This window comes from Brassica napus, unplaced genomic scaffold, assembly GCF_020379485.1.
Source record: "Brassica napus cultivar Da-Ae unplaced genomic scaffold, Da-Ae ScsIHWf_2292;HRSCAF=2954, whole genome shotgun sequence".
Lineage (NCBI taxonomy): Eukaryota > Viridiplantae > Streptophyta > Magnoliopsida > Brassicales > Brassicaceae > Brassica > Brassica napus.
The window spans coordinates 1-16,297 of NW_026015679.1; the positions used below are offsets into that span (position 1 = coordinate 1).

Below are 16,297 nucleotides of genomic sequence, written 5' to 3' on the forward strand. Positions count from 1 at the left end.
ACGCCAAAACCTTATGATAACAATGGGAGTGAAAGGTCTCACCCTCTACCCAACCCATCAAATATCATCTCAGGTCTTTCTCTCTGCTTTCGTTTGCCTCATCTCTAGATTTAATGTGGGTTGAGCTATTTGGGTACTGAGACGCAGTACCTTAGATTTCTGAGATTTGCTAGAACTGTAGACTTAAGTTAAGCTTTAGTTTAGTCATTGTTACAGTAATGCTCCATTTGGGTGTGTTTGATTAATCTAATGCTTCTCTCCTTTGTATGTGTTTGCTCTGACAGAAATTTCGGCAAGGGAGGCAAGCTTGTAAAGACTCACCTGACAACTCCAACAAGGATGGTATTTTATTCTCTATCTCTGTTTGCCAACGCCTCCTTCATCCCTTTGGCTGTTTGGACCCTCTTCAACGGACTCTTTTGTTAAATTGTCACTGGTGTTGTCAGAAAATATATATTTATATAAGTAAACTGCTCATTGTCTTGAAACTGATTCTAACCGATAAAATCTGGTTGGGAACCCTGTTTAGATGAATCTTAGTTGTGTGTCCATGTCTCGTTGACTTCCATTGATTCTGTGAACTTGATGCTGCAGCTTCTTGTGTTGGGGAGAGTCAGGACACAGGTTCCTCTTCACCGTCATCATTGAAACTAGCTGCGCAGGAACAGAACGAGTACGGTTACAGTTCACTTTTATTTCCTTACTGTTTTTTGCCACTGGTTAGCGAGTTACAATTTTATAAACCTCTTTATTTGTTTGCCAAACCAGGAGTTACCAAGTCACTGAAGCTCTGCGCGCTCAAATGGAAGTTCAAAGAAGACTGCACGAGCAATTGGAGGTTAGTTTTCTTCATTTCTCTTGCTGCTGTTCTTGAACAGACGAAGTTACATTAGCAAGATTATCATAAGTTCATAGCCAAGACTCTTTCTACCTAATAAGACTGAATCAACAGTCATAACTTTTATAGGAGTTTCTGCTAATATGATATGCTGTTAAAGTGCAAACCTTTTGATTAGTATTTTTAGCATGGGCAGGTGCAACGGAGACTCCAGGTAAGGATAGAGGCCCAAGGGAAATACCTACAAACGATTCTCGAGAAAGCTTGCAAGGCCTTTGACGAGCAAGCTGCTATGTTTACTGGGCTTGAGACAGCTAGGGAAGAGCTGTCGGAGCTAGCCATCAAAGTCTCTAATAACTCTCAAGGAACAACAGTCCCATACTTTGATGCAACAAAGATGATGATGATGATGCCGTCTTTGTCCGAGCTTGAAGTAGCAGCAATAGACCACAAAAGCAACATCACAACAACCAACTGTTCTGTTGAAAGCTCTCTGACTTCCAACACCAATGGGAGCTCGGTTTCTGCTGCATCGATGAAGAAGAGGCATCGTGGAGGAAACAATGTCGGGTATGAAGGGAGCTGGACTGTGCCTAGTAGTACCATTGGATAGAGTTTAGGTACGAAGAAATCAATTTGAGAAAAGATGTTTACTTGCTTTGGAGGGGGATTGTATTATTCGATACAAAACTTGTCATCAGTGTTTTATCTTAGCCTACTCTTTATGTATATATTTGATGTTCAAGCTTTGTAACTTGCCTTAATTATTATTTCTTGTATTTGATACAAAACTTGTCATCAAGTTTGAGCCTTTACTCGTAATCTCTTTCGTCATGACTCTTTATAATTTATATATTTACTTTGAGCATTCTCTGCAACAAGAAGTACGCTGAGAAGGACAGGAAAATGGGGAAGAGCTGGAGATTATCACCGGGTCATTGTTGTTTTTGGTCTTGAGTTGAGCAGTTTCACTATTATTAACCGTCCTCGTGAATTGTCTCACTGACGCCACTCTCAGATTTTTGGGGGAGTTGGCCAGTGTTTTTGGGAGTAAAACCAATCAGATTTAGCAGAAGTTTTGTAAAGACTTCGCTGGAACATTGGCTGCTTTCTGTCCAGAGAAAAAAAATAGCAGCACTCTTTAGTGGGCTTTATCGACGCGTGTATATGCACGAATTGGGTTGTTGGGCCTTTACAAGAAAAAAACATGACCAAATAAAAGTAGAAATCCCACGTGACCAGCGGCGCGCACCATCATCGTCCACGTGCGAGGAGGCGTAGACTGTTCTCGCTCTCCATCCAATTACATAAAGCCACGTCACTGTTTCTGACACAAGTGGGGAAGACCAAAATATCCAAAATCTTGGGAGATATTTACAAGTGAAGCCCCAAATCTGAGTCAAAATTAGAAAATTCTCTCACTCACACCGTCCCTCCCTTTCCTTCATCTTCCCTCTCATTCTTTCCACCCCTCAGAGAAACTTTTTTGAAAGAGCCAAAGAGAAATAAATCATAGAAGAAGAATGTGCGGAATATTCGCGTATCTGAATTTCCACGCGAACAAAGAGAGACAGCACATTCTCGAGGTCCTCTTCAACGGCCTCCGTCGTCTCGAGTACCGTGGCTACGATTCCGCCGGCATCGCCATCGACGATTCCCTCTCTCCTCTCCACTCCACCTCTTCTCCTCCTCCTCCTCTCGTGTTTCGCCAGGCTGGCAACATCGAATCACTCGTCAATTCCGTCAACCAAGGTTTCACTCTTCTCTCATTTTCGTTTCCAATCTTTCTTCTCTTGTGATCTGATTGTGTTTTCTTGCCTTGGATTTGCAGAGATTACGAATACAGATTTGAACTTGGACGAGGTTTTCTATTTCCACGCGGGAATCGCACACACGAGGTGGGCTACTCACGGTGAGCCAGCTCCGAGGAACAGTCATCCTCAGTCCTCTGGTCCTGGTGATGACTTCTTGGTTGTTCACAACGGCGTCATCACCAACTACGAGGTCTCTCTCTTCTTCTTTCCTTACTCGCTTTTGTTAATCCCTTCTTAATTCATTGACTTCGTTATTGTTCTTGCTTTCAGGTACTGAAAGAAACATTAGTCAGGCATGGTTTTACTTTTGATTCGGACACAGACACCGAAGTCATTCCCAAGCTTGCTAAATTTGTTTTCGACAAAGCTAATGAAGAAGGTAAGTGTTTCTCTAGACTGAGTAGTTATATTTGTATTAGCTTTTTCACATTTGACGGGGTACATTCTATTTCTTATGCTCTCTAGGGGAACAGACCGTGACTTTCTGTGAAGTTGTCTTTGAAGTGATGAGACATCTCGAGGGAGCTTATGCTCTTATTTTTAAAAGCTGGCATTATCCCAATGAGTTAGTTGCCTGCAAGCGTGGTAGCCCTTTGCTTTTAGGCGTTAAAGTAAGCAATTCTCGGCCGCACTATATCACACGAACTTGAGATTTCTTCTTTGTTAGTATGTATCAAGCAATGTAACATTAGAGCAACTTCTAGGGTATTCTTTTTAGTAGGTCCTAGTTTTGCATTTTTAAGACTCAATCTGGAACATATTATTAGTGATAGTTTTGAATATTTTTCGGCACCTTTCTGAGTTCTTCCATACCTAAGCAACTGCGGTACATTTTCATTTTTTTTTTTTTTTTTTTTTTGCATGGTTTCCTAGGAGCTAGATCAAGACAAGAGCAATAATCATGTTTTCAAAGATGCCCACTTTCTTTCCAAGAATGAGCATCCCAAGGAGTTTTTCCTATCAAGTGACCCGCACGCTCTTGTTGAGCATACAAAGAAAGTTTTGGTGATTGAAGATGGCGAAGTTGTTCATCTCAAGGTATTACTCATCAAGTATTAATGTTGAATTCTAGCATATGACTAACGGGTCTGATCACTAAGTAGCAACTGAAACATGTAAATAAATATCTTGACACGTCTTTCAGTAGATATGAGGCTATTCCCTTATTATACAACCTATGCACATTCTTTAGATATGTCTTCACCACTTCCACTTTTATCCACAGGATGGAGGCGTGTCAATACTCAAGTTCGAAAGGCGTAACGGTTCATCTAGGCCTGCTTCAGTGGAACGTGCTTTATCTGTACTAGAGATGGAAGTCGAGCAAATAAACAAAGGAAAATATGATCACTACATGCAAAAAGAAATCCATGAGCAGCCGGAATCTTTAACTACTACAATGAGAGGCCGGCTTATACGTGGCGGTGGTTCACGCAAACCGAAAACAGTCCTCCTTGGTGGGTTGAAAGATCACTTAAAGACCATAAGACGCAGCCGGCGTATAGTTTTCATAGGGTGCGGGACAAGTTACAACGCCGCTCTTGCATCTAGACCTATCCTGGAAGAACTCTCTGGTAATTACTACTACAATAATATGTTTTTTTCTTGATTTTTGTTTCCACTCTGCTTTAGTGCTAGCATTCGGATTTTCGGTTCGGGTTGTTCGGGTTGAGGTGTTTAAGACCCGTTTAGGAACTGGACATTTTTTGGGTCGGGTCGGTTCAGGTAATGTCTGATTCGGGTCAGGTTTCTGTTCTTTTATAAAATACGAAGTGGAACCGAATTAGAAATAGTTCGGATTTAAAGAAGAAAAAATGAAAAACCTGAAACCCAAGTTAAACATAGAAAAAACGAAAAAAATATTGAAGTAATTCGGGTTTTTGGATATTTTTATTTATAAATTATATTATAATATAAAAATTAAAATAATTAATATTTTATTATATTTCGAATACTGGGGTACCAGTTTGGTTCTCGATTCGGTTCTAGTTTGGTTTTGGTTTTTGGTTTTGGTTTTTTGGATTTAGAAAAATAGGAACTGTTCGGGATTTTGTAAGTTTCGGTCTGGTTTTTCCTATTTGGTTCCAGCTGGTTTCGGATAATATGCTCAGTAGTCAGTACTACTTTGCTTAACTCGAGTTCTTTCCATAGGTATACCAGTTAGCATGGAGATTGCTAGTGATCTTTGGGACCGGCAAGGTCCCATATACAGAGAGGACACCGCGGTGTTTGTGAGTCAGTCTGGTGAAACCGCAGATACATTACTTGCTTTGGAGTATGCTCGGGAAAACGGTGCGTTATGTGTCGGCATAACTAACACCGTTGCGAGCTCCATAGCTAGGAAAACACACTGTGGTGTCCATATCAACGCAGGAGCTGAGACCGGTGTTGCAAGTACAAAGGTAATATTCCTGAATGTCTGAATATAAATATATTTCAAAGATTTGAAGTTTTAAACAACTTTTGCTTTCACTAGGCATACACAAGTCAGATTGTGGTGATGGTAATGCTAGCTTTAGCAATTGGAAGCGACACAATCTCCAGCCAAACGAGACGGGAAGCTATAGTTGATGGGCTACTTGATTTACCAAGTAAGTTGTGGGCTTCTTCTCAAGACTGTCTTTTAAGCAATTTGTGTTTAGTTTATATAATACTTGAATGCAGATAAGGTCAGGGAAGTACTAAAGCTAGACGAGGAAATGAAGGATCTAGCGCAACTGTTGATAGACGAGCAGTCACTGCTTGTGTTTGGGAGAGGATACAACTACGCAACAGCATTAGAAGGAGCGTTGAAAGTAAAAGAAGTATCGCTTATGCACAGCGAAGGGATACTTGCAGGGGAGATGAAACATGGGCCTTTAGCTTTAGTTGATGAGAATCTACCCATCGCTGTGATCGCCACTCGGGATGCTTGTTTCAGCAAACAACAGTCCGTGATTCAGCAACTACACGCACGCAAAGGGAGGTTAATAGTGATGTGCTCAAAAGGTGATGCAGCGTCTGTGAGCTCGAGTGGATCTTGTCGAGCTATAGAGGTTCCACAAGTGGAAGATTGTTTACAGCCTGTTGTTAATATAGTGCCATTACAGGTAAAAACCATCTGATCTATATCGTATGTTCTGTTTTTTTTGTAAGTTAAACTTTGTGCTGTTTTTTGAACAGTTATTGGCTTATCATCTGACTGTTCTGAGAGGTCACAATGTTGATCAGCCGAGGAATCTAGCTAAGAGTGTGACCACTCAATAGAGAGCTTAGTTTGTATAGCCGTATAGGTATATGCGTTTGGATGTTCATGTTAGTCTCGCTAAAGCCATCGTATTATTATTACCTTTTGAGTTCTTTTAATTTGAATACATTTTTCATTTTTGAAATAAGACTAGTATAAAGTCCAAACTCCAAACTAGTGATAAACCGTAGGAAAAGATCAGCTTGTTTAACTTGCTAAAATAAAGAAAAAAAATTAAGCCTTGTCAACAGTAGTAAAAACAATTAAGCGTTGTCAATTTGTCATGTTTGATAAGTCAACGTTGATCAAACATTTGTTTCTCAGTTTGAATTTTGAAATATTTTGTATATTAATTTGTGCTGGGCACACATCGGATATCTAATTTTTCGATTTGCTTTGCTTCGAAAAAATTTAGATATCCGGAAAATCGGATATCGAGAAAATAAATAGATATTTGTGGATATTTACGAATACTTACGGATATCTCATGCATTTTGATTAATACATATAATCTTGAAAATTTGATACAAATTTGTTTTATAAAATATTATTTCGCATGATATATAAAATAAAAATTAAAAGAAATAGTGAAACTACATATTTTGTAAATTTTAAACTTAGTTAACAATTAGAATAAGACGAAACTTAAGAAAAAGTTATAATTATCATAAGTTTTTTTCTCTTTTTTATATAATACTTTAGTATAAGTAATAATATGAATAGAATTTGTCAAATCATAATCATATGTTAGAAAAATAATTATATAAATTTATACATTTAAAACTCTAAATATAATCAAGATATACATGTATTTATATATTGTCGGATCGGAGCGGATATCTTCTTCCCAAAATTTTAATATTTGTGATTTATTTCTATTTTAGCGGATATTAATTTTTAGTATTTGCTTTGTTGTGAAAGTTTACGGATATCCGAAAATTTCAGATCGAAACGAATAACGAATCGAATTTAACGGACAAAATGCCCAACCCTTATATTAATGACAAGATAGAGTGTCTTTTTGTTTACGTTGTAAATTTGATAATATGTAAGCATGGTCATTTTTCAGTACAAAAATATCAAACGGGTATAAACAGTACTAGGTTGAGATTTTGCATATTCGCACGTAGGCTACATATTTGACCCATTATTTTGGTTAAGGTCTTACGTACGACAAAGAACGCACTGCCAGTTCGGCCCGATTGTTTCTTAATGTTTTTGAGCAACTATCTTGACTATCTTCTCTTCTTCTTTTATCACAAAACTTTTTTCTTTTATTTTTGCCTATATTATCACCAACTATCTTGAATATCTTCTATACAACAGTTCGTCAAAAGATGAAAAGAGTAGCGTATTTATGTTGATCTAGGATTCTTCAAATTGCAGAATAGTCTCGGTTCGTTTCCTCCAAAATTTGATTATGCTAGTTAGTAAAATACTAGTATTACTGCCTTTGCTGTGCACAGTTTAATTTACTTTTAAAATAAAATATTTGATCATTGTCATAATTAGGGCTGGGCAAAAAATCTGAATCCGAAGAACCGAACTCGATCCGAAAAAGTAATACTGAACCCGAACCGAAATTGATTAAATATTCGAACGGGCTCAAAATTTTGGTATCTAAAAAACCGAAACCGAACCCAACTCGAACCGAAGTATTTCGGGTACCCGAATGTATCCGAAATAGATTTCACTTTATTTGTCGTTTTAGACTTATGCACACGGATTAAGAAAACGTTTAATTTTGTACATTTTCAAAATAAAGACATCATTACTCATACACCTAACCATATTTCAACCAATGAAAAAATAAACAAAAGAATCTTATTAATAAATGTTGCATTGAAATCATAAAACGACACTTATTTTGAAACGAAAATTTTTCTCCAGAACGACATTTAAATTGAAATGGAGGGAGTAAACAGTAGCACGTAATAATAGAGGTTCCTACATTGAAACAAAGTAGTTGAAGGGATAAAACAAATATCATTGTAAAATGGATATATGTTTGTAAAACTTTTTAAAATAACAAAATATAAAATATAACTAAAATGATTTATTTGATCCCTTAATTTTGTTTGATGATTTTATAATAACATATACTTAATATGATTTACTGTAAATTTAAATAAGATGAATCTAACAAATTTGCTAGTTTATTTTTTTTACACTTTTAAGTAACTGTTGCATTTATTTTTATGTTAATTCACCTAACATCTTTTTGTAAGAGCACATGTACATTTCAAACTAACTGACATTACTTATTTTGATAGTTTGTTAAATTTATAAGATTTTTTTTAACATTATAACTTTTTTTACACCTTTAGTTTGTTTTTTATTAAATTATAATGACTTGTCTAGCAATAATTAAGTAAAGTAAACTTACTTTTGGATTTGGAAATGCAAGTTATGTAGCTTTATGTTTTTGGCTGTAGAGTTTAGCCTGTAAATTTATTTTATGTTAGATTATTTTGCTGTAGCTTTGTAAAGTACTATCTTTTTGCTTTGGAAATAAAGCTTCATGCAGCCATATTTTAATTGTATAGAGATTTTTTTGCTGTGCGTTTTTTAACGAAAGAAAAGCTCGATTGGTTGAAATATATAGCTCTAGACTAAATTTTGACTGTCTGGAGCATCTAAGCTCGATCCAAGAATAGTTTTAGGGTCGAACTCAACTGCTGTAATGAATGCTGAAAAATAATTAATTCAACAAATTAAATATTAATCAACAAATTAAAGAAAAGTAGTAAATAGTAGAAAACATGCAAAACCTTCTCTGTGAGGCCAAAACATGATGATTATCCCTTTAGTCCCTTTTCAATAGAATATTTTTGATTTTGCTCCATCTCATCTCTTCAAACCGTGACCTACAGTGCATTGTGCATGTGCCTGCAAATCAGTTGAGATAGGAAGTTTCTAAGTTATATACAGGCAGTGATCTAAAACTGAATCTCTTCAAAAATACCATACCATTGTCAATTTCTTCTCGTAATTTTATATCTTGTCGATTGAGTCAGCAATGATAAATAAAGTTTTAAATTGGTATAAAGGAAAAGAAAGAAGACGTTTGAATTGGTGCAGGAAAAAAAAACAGACAGGAAGAAACATGTTGATGTTTTGATTTGACAGAGATAAAAATATGTTGCTTTGACAGAAAAGATTGAAAGAGGAAAAAACAGTTTGAAAATGGTGATCATCAAATGGTTTTGAACGTGAATGCAATATACTGAGAAATTTAGGATTGTCCTGAAATTTTTTATAATATTTTGTATTTTTCATATGTCAAATTTTAATTTGTTAGGTAACTTGTGTTTTAGTATATAAATGATAACTATGCTACGAGTTGAGTGTTTTTTGTTATAGAAATAACGAGTTGGGTTGCCTATATAAAGATAGTTAGATGCATATCTTGTTAGATAAAAATATTTACTTATAAATCAAGTCATATTTATCGGGCTGATGATATGTATGTAGTATGCAATAAAAATAATTAATTTTTGATCTACCTAATCCTATGTCGAAATCAATTCATGGCTTAAAAGATATCATTATTCATGCCAAAACGAAAAGATATCATTATTCATCAACTATCATGTGTCCGATTTTGATCAACAATACAAAACTATTATGCGACAATCACTTGATTTCTAGCAAGTTTTGTATACAGACAAGGGCGAAGGTAGGTTATGGGTAGTGGATGCATGTGCACCCATAAAAAATAATTATATTTAAAATTTTAGGCCTAAACCCATTAGAATTTATTAGGTAAAATGGTAAAAATCATGTCATGCCTTCACATATTCTCAAGTCGATTACCTATTATGTTTTTCTTCTTAGTAATTTACACATATCATAAAACGTCTGGCTTTGCCTCTCCCCTGTGTACATGTAAAAAGAGAGATTTTAAGCCAAAAAGGTACAAAAGGAGAAAAATACAATAACATATATAGAATGAAATAAAATATGGTAGACACATATATTTGTTGGATATTACAGAGAGAAAAAAAACTCTTTCTCAAACAAAATGTTATACAGTTACAAAAAAAAAAAAAAAAAAACAAAATGTTATAGAAAAAATGATGATATAATTCATGGCGTGGAATGGAGACAATGGAGTTGGTGGAATTAGGAGGAAGAAGAGTAAAGGCATGTGCACTGATATTATCAACTCCCATGTGACTACTACTCCACACACATGCTGACTCCTCAATCATACGTTACTTGTCTAACCCTTTTTTAATTCCCTTATTATCACATTAAAATTAAATTATTAAAATCAGGAAGTGGTTACATCATCAAGTTTTGTCTCAAGAGATGATGATGTTAATTAATTCTATTGTAATCTAAAGTAACTTAATCTTGTATTACAAGGGACGATATTCACTATGTAATTGACGATCTTTTTTTTTTCTGAAAACAATATTGACGATCTTCTTTCTGACTTTAAGCAAATCAAACATAATAGACTAATGGCTTTGTGATAATGACGATATTAGCTATGTAATTGACGATTATGTTTATCATATAAGCAATATCAAAGTTAATATACAATGATTTGTGATTAATGCGATTTTGCAGTGAGCCACCGCAACATAATTATGCTAGTGGACAAGTTATCGATGGCATCGAGTAATACAATGTATTTGATTTGTTTCAAAAAAATACATATTTTAAAAAAAACTATTTTAAAAACTATTTTTTTTTATTTTAATGTATTTTTATCAATGTAAATTTTAAAAAATAATAGATATAATTAAATTTTTATTGGTCTAGAATTATGGAAAATAAAGAATCATAAAAATATAAATTTAATATTAATATTAAAATTTAATATTTTATCAACATATATGTAAAAATTAAAAGTATGAATCATTTTGAAACGGAGTTAGCCGTACAAATACATATTTGAGACCGAAACAAAAATAGTTTTTTATTGTTTTGTTTAGGCATGGGCATTCAGGGTCCCAATCGGGTTTCGGTTTAATCCAATCGGGTTTCGATTTTTCGGGTTTATCAAAATCAGCCCCATTCGGGTTATCTGAAAATTTGGTTCGGGACCGGTTCGGGTTCTATCGGGTTCGGGTTCGGGTTCGGGTTCGGGTTAGTAAATCTTCAAAGAACCGGTACAACCCGATGTACTTTCGGTTTCGGGTCCCAATCGGTTCTTCGGTTTAAATGTATCTGATTTATATCAAATTTGTAACAAAAAAATAAGTAAAGTCGGTTCTTCGATTTTAAAATACTTGATTTGTACCTATTTTGTAACCAAAACATAAATAAAATCGGTTCAAAAAAAAAGGAACATCAAATGTGATAATTCAAAATCAAATGAAAGTTAAACATAGTTATTGATCGAAAGAAAACCAAATAAATGAAAGTATAAAACGAAAACCAAATTCTCATGAAATAAAAAACATTATTCAATGAAAACAAAACCAAAATCTAAAAACTTCAACCTTCAACCACCACCTTCAACCATCAATCTTCGTATAATAGATAATTATTTTAGATGTTCAATATATTTTCAATACATATTGGGAATTGAAATCATGTTTGTCACAAATTATTTTTGCGAATTTTGAAAGTTTCGGGTTCTATCGGATATCCATTTAGGTTTGGATTTGGTTCGGATAATATCCATAATCCAAAATACCATAAAACAAGATCCATTCGGTATTTATGCCGGATTCGGATCTGTTCAGATTCATTTTTATCGGATCAGATTTGGTTCGGGTTTTCGGATTCGGTTTATTTGCCCAAAACTTCTCGGACTTTAATAGGTTTGGCTGTTAGTTGATAAGTGGTTGATAATTTGTTCATTTCTTCTTTTTTATTCTCACCCATATATAATCTGAATTTCTCTATCTGTGATAAAATACGAATAACATCACATTTGGCCCTTATAACCCTTCATAATCTTCTTAAGTACAAAATAGTAAAATATCATATACATATTTATCCAATAACATATCTGTACGTTATTTTTAGAGAATCTGTCAGTAATTAAAGACAAAAGTAGAATCAGTGAACCACTCAATCAAGACATACAGAAAATTCCTAAAATTGCCTCGCATTTCCAATATCTCTCATAGAAAATATAATCTTTGGTTGGGACCAAGAAGACATCGAAAAAGGTCAATTTATGAAGTTATCCAACATTAACTTACTTATATTTTCTTCTATTTTTAACTAGCACAAAATAAACAGTAAAAGGAGAAAGTAATCTTCCATTGACTGACCATAGTATCTCCTAATGAATAATTACCCCTAATTTCACAAATTAAAAAGGTAAAAAAAATTTAAAAACTAAATTCCAACTGCAAAACCCTAAAACAAACTCAAGAACAAGAAAATTATCCTAACAAGTTCTAACCACAATCTTGCCGACCACCACCATCACTGGACACAACATGCTTCCTCATCTCTACAATCTTCCGGTGAGAATTCGAATGAAACTCCGGCGAGAAAGTCGGGCTATTAGCAGGGCGATACTCTGGAACAAGCCTCCCTGACTTGTACCTCACGCCACACGCGTTACACAGCGTCTTCGGTCCCGATGGTCCCGCCCTCCACTGCGGCGTCTTATCCGCTCCACAGTGTTGACACTTCCTTCCCATAGCCGCCGCCGCAACCGACGTCATCCTCCTCTTCTGCGATCCTCCTCCTCCTCCTCCTTGCTCGTCGTTCCCTGTCCACAAAATTCTCAAATCCTCCCTCCTCCTACGCTTGCTTCTTGTCTTAACGGGCGCATTAAACTTAGCACAGCAACTAATCATCGTCGGGGTCGGGACACTTCTGTTACTACCGCCGCTACTGTTGTTGGAGGTGGTCGTCGTCGTAGTTATAGAGATGTTCTGACTACTCGTCTCAAGTACCGAGACCGGACTCAGCTGTTTTCCTTCAGTCGCTTCTCGCTCCGGCGACGAGACACTGAAATGTTCCGACGGTAATACGCCGACGAACGTTTCGATGACGGGGAACGCATCTTTGTTTGATATCCACTCCAAATCTTCTTCCTCTACCTCTCCCTCTCCCTGAAAATAGAAGGGTAATTACGTCATTTCGTGTTTATTACAATAAAAATAATTGAGATGCATCGAATAATAATAAAAAAAATATTTACAAAAAAGGCATGCTATCAAAATTCGAAAAATGGTTGAAAATTTAAATGTGACAGCTCACGAAACAATGACTCTCATAATAAGTATATTCTCAAAAACACCCTCAAACAAACTCCTCAGCCAAAGCAAAAAACCCAAGGGTATTCTCGTCTTTACAAAACCGGCCAAAAAGAAACGTCCACACATGACGTTTCACTTAACCAATAGGGATAGAGAACAATTAATAAAGGCGAAACCGACTGAGTCAACAACCCAAACGCCGTGACTCGGCTAACCTCTCCTGCGGCGAGTCAACTTGACTCGGCCGAGTCACCGGAAAACGTTTCACACCAACGAACATGTATGTAACGAAACGGTCGGGATATTTTTTTAAATTGCTTTCGAAAGGAACTTACAAGTTCGTCGTCGGGATTTAATAAACCGAAGGATTCCGTCTGCCGTAATCCAGTTTTCCGGCGAGCAATATTCTTCGGCGAACGAACAACCGCTCCTCCTTCTTCCTCTGGTACAGAGAAGTTCAAAAGTTCTTCCATGAATGATTCCATTTTAATTTTCGCAGTTTTTTTTTTGGTTTATGGTTTAGGAGAGAGAAAATAAGTTGAGAAGGAGAAACATATGAAGTTTTTAATCTCTTTCTTCTCCAAATATCAACACGGCTTTGTTTTCGAGAAAGGTAAAAAAATATATATTTAATTAATAATTGTTTTTTTTTAATATTTTGATTATGTTTTGGTTGGAAGTGGGGAAGGGGATGACACTAAAATGAATCCTTTTAAATCACCTTTCCTTTTAACGCATACTGATGTCAGAATCAGCTACCACGCGGCCCACTGAAGTTATTGTGGAAACCAAGATTGACGGTGCGATTGAATGGCATTCATGTAATTTCAGTCGTTTACTCATGTGGGCCCTGCTAAATGGAAGGGGAAGATTGACCGTACTTATGATAGATGCACTTTTTGATCTGATACACTTTTAGTCATCGTTCCTTATTAAAGAAAAAAATATTTAAAATGAGGACTGTTACCATAATGGCATTCATGTGATTACTTGTAAAGTTTAGGGGTGATAATTATATTTGAGAACAAACGGGTGATGTGTATCAACCAATAAGATTTGAAGGCTGTGAGTGTTGGATCAATCAGAATCGAACACGTGTCTAATTTTTTTTTTTGACTTACCACCGCAAGTTGCGGGTAGATTGGAGACGCACCAAACTATGATATTACTTTAACAAATAAAAAGCGATTTATTGATTCAAAATATAAATATAAAGTAAAGGCGTGAATAATATATACTGTAATGCGACAAGTGAATTGTAACATTTACGCCATTATGGTTTAAATTAAGGAATAACTTTTTCTTTCTTATCTTTTAAAAAAATATTGTGAAATCAAAGATTCTAAATAATTAAATAACAAATCTTCCTAAATTTTATTACATCATTTTGATATTTTTTTTTATAATTCGTAACTATAGTTAGTAAATAAATAAGATTTGAATACATCTTAAGAACAGTCAAAACGATCTTGAAAAATCCATGACTTCTTTATTTGTCTAACTGAATTGATTCGGTCAATAAATTTGTTTTTGCTAAGGAATTAATAACTATAATTCTAATTACAACTCATTGAAGTTCTAATTAACTAAATCATTTCATATGTAACGACTATCATATGACGAACTTGGGCATGTCACAAGACTAAGAAACGATGCCGTTTTGGCTTGCATGCTCTAATCGCTTTCACTTCTTCTTTTTTTTTTTAAAAAGGCTTTCATATTAAACAACAAAAGAAAATAAAATAATACAAACCTATAGGTTTAAGTTTGTTATGGGCAGAACCCAGTCATAAAGAAAATACATATCATCAGAACTACAAACCTCAGTAAACAGAGAGGTCCAGTGGTGAGAAGAAGAGAGTTGGATGGTTACGATTGAGCAATGGAGTGTCGAGAAAGAACAGAGTTGAGGCGATCGCGATCTGTCTTCTTCCCTTTTCTTTTCACGAGTGGAGAAACCACAGTTGAGTCATCGCCGATGATGCCCTTGGATTTGCATGTCGAAAGCTCTGCAGTCTGTTCCTAATCTGCTTGTCTATCATTGAGAAGACAGTCTCCGGAGTTTTGAAGAGTTGTTGGTGCAGTCTTGTGTTACGCTCAGTCCAGATCCAGTAAACGGAAGCTTGAAACGCCAGTAGAGTTAGTCGGCGAGAGTCTCGATCTCTCAGTAGTCTTTGAAGTTGAAGGATAATATCTCCCCACACGGTGAGAGGTTGGAGCTGACAACGATGAGCTATCTTTCTCCAAACATCGGCGCTAAATCCACACTCAAAAAACAGGTGATTCCTAGACTCTGGATGAGTATTACATAGTAAGCAGAGAGGATCCACATTTAATCCCCATCTATTGAGTCGATCTCCTGTAGGGCAACGATCCAGCATGACTAACCAAGAGAGGAAGCTATGCCTCGGGATTCCATAGGAGATCCAGATTACTCTAGCCCATGGTACCATTTGTTGAACACCTTTCAGGTAATCATACATCTCACCTGTCTTATATCTCATCCTTGTTTTTCCCTCTATCATCCATTCATATTGATCCTCCTGATCTGAAAGAGTTACCGTTGTTAAATTAATCTGCAGAGCAAGCTGAGCATCAGTCCTAGCGAACGACAAATTCCAGGATCCTGAAGTGAAGAGAGACGCAACAGTTGCCATCTTCGGTATGCCTAGTCGGGAAGTTCCTGCATCTAGAGCCGTGTATAGCTTCCCAAGAGGAGTCCAGTTATCAAACCAAAATCGAGTACTTTGACCATTGCCTATTCGCCTTTTAAGCAACGGGTAAATCAACTCCCTAGCCTTTATCATCTTGTTCGCTAACCAGGAATGTCTAGTACTAGTGCTTATTGTCCAGTAGTTAGAGACATCACCTTTGAGTATTACCTCTTTAAACCAGTAGACCCAGACCGAGTTAGGACGAAAGAAGATAATCCAAACTAGCTTTAAGATGCACGCCAGATTCCATTTGTGAAGGTCCTTAATTCCCAAACCACCCTGATCCTTGGTGAGAGTTACTGTCTCCCAACTCTCTCGAGCTGTATGATGTCCTTCAATGTTCCCATTCCACAAAATTGACCACACAACGAATTTATTTTGTTGATGCAGGATTTCGGCAGAATAAAGCTCGAGCACCAGAAAGTGGAGACGCCAGATATTACAGTTTTAATCGCTTTCACTTCGAAAGAGAGAATCCATGAGGGTGATGAAACTGGTTGCGGAGAAGCCATTTATCAGTTTTA

At 36.0% G+C, this 16,297-nt stretch overlaps 4 protein-coding genes across 5 annotated transcripts; 2 read left to right on the forward strand and 2 right to left on the reverse strand.

The window, feature by feature from the left end:
• The first annotated feature begins 265 nt into the window (after window positions 1-265).
• Window positions 266-1,660, forward strand: LOC125600539 (protein PHR1-LIKE 2-like). Of its 2 annotated transcripts, none has more exons than XM_048773216.1 (4): window positions 266-342; window positions 595-673; window positions 769-838; window positions 1,026-1,660. In XM_048773216.1, exons 3-4 carry the CDS (start codon window positions 803-805, stop codon window positions 1,449-1,451), a joined length of 462 nt encoding a protein of 153 aa, XP_048629173.1. In that variant the 5' UTR covers window positions 266-342; window positions 595-673; window positions 769-802; the 3' UTR covers window positions 1,452-1,660. The 2 variants fall into 2 exon arrangements, with proteins under 2 accessions (XP_048629173.1, XP_048629174.1); XM_048773217.1 differs by having other exon boundaries at window positions 1,035-1,660.
• Window positions 1,661-2,247: 587 nt separating this feature from the next.
• On the forward strand, window positions 2,248-6,023 carry LOC125600540 (glutamine--fructose-6-phosphate aminotransferase [isomerizing] 1-like). The gene is made up of 10 exons (XM_048773218.1): window positions 2,248-2,590; window positions 2,670-2,842; window positions 2,923-3,031; window positions 3,118-3,263; window positions 3,526-3,690; window positions 3,878-4,226; window positions 4,804-5,054; window positions 5,129-5,243; window positions 5,317-5,741; window positions 5,815-6,023. The coding sequence occupies exons 1-10, from the start codon at window positions 2,362-2,364 to the stop codon at window positions 5,896-5,898; spliced, it is 2,046 nt and encodes a 681-aa protein (XP_048629175.1). The 5' UTR covers window positions 2,248-2,361; the 3' UTR covers window positions 5,899-6,023.
• A 6,068-nt stretch (window positions 6,024-12,091) lies between these two features.
• Window positions 12,092-13,758, reverse strand: LOC125600538 (GATA transcription factor 1-like). Its single transcript, XM_048773215.1, has 2 exons — window positions 13,395-13,758; window positions 12,092-12,912 (listed from the first exon to the last, which is right to left on the reverse strand). Exons 1-2 carry the CDS (start codon window positions 13,542-13,544, stop codon window positions 12,247-12,249), a joined length of 816 nt encoding a protein of 271 aa, XP_048629172.1. The 5' UTR covers window positions 13,545-13,758; the 3' UTR covers window positions 12,092-12,246.
• Window positions 13,759-15,002: 1,244 nt separating this feature from the next.
• On the reverse strand, window positions 15,003-15,866 carry LOC125600541. Its single transcript, XM_048773219.1, has one exon. It carries the CDS (start codon window positions 15,864-15,866, stop codon window positions 15,003-15,005), a length of 864 nt encoding a protein of 287 aa, XP_048629176.1.
• Between the last annotated feature and the right edge of the window lie 431 nt (window positions 15,867-16,297).

What these genes read in the sequence shown, in the direction of transcription:
- LOC125600539 (XM_048773216.1), top strand. Translation starts at nt 803, where the DNA reads ATGGAAGTTCAAAGAAGACTGCACGAGCAATTGGAG. An exon ending in GACTGCACGAGCAATTGGAG is followed by an intron (nt 839 to 1,025) that starts GTTAGTTTTCTT and finishes TAGTATTTTTAG; the next exon opens with CATGGGCAGGTGCAACGGAG.
- LOC125600538 (XM_048773215.1), bottom strand. Translation starts at nt 13,544, where the DNA reads ATGGAATCATTCATGGAAGAACTTTTGAACTTCTCTGTACCAGAGGAA. An exon ending in TAAATCCCGACGACGAACTT is followed by an intron (nt 12,913 to 13,394) that starts GTAAGTTCCTTT and finishes TTCTATTTTCAG; the next exon opens with GGAGAGGGAGAGGTAGAGGA.
- LOC125600541 (XM_048773219.1), bottom strand. Translation starts at nt 15,866, where the DNA reads ATGATAAAGGCTAGGGAGTTGATTTACCCGTTGCTTAAAAGGCGAATA.
- LOC125600540 (XM_048773218.1), top strand. Translation starts at nt 2,362, where the DNA reads ATGTGCGGAATATTCGCGTATCTGAATTTCCACGCGAACAAAGAGAGA. An exon ending in CCGGTGTTGCAAGTACAAAG is followed by an intron (nt 5,055 to 5,128) that starts GTAATATTCCTG and finishes TGCTTTCACTAG; the next exon opens with GCATACACAAGTCAGATTGT. An exon ending in TTAATATAGTGCCATTACAG is followed by an intron (nt 5,742 to 5,814) that starts GTAAAAACCATC and finishes TTTTTTGAACAG; the next exon opens with TTATTGGCTTATCATCTGAC.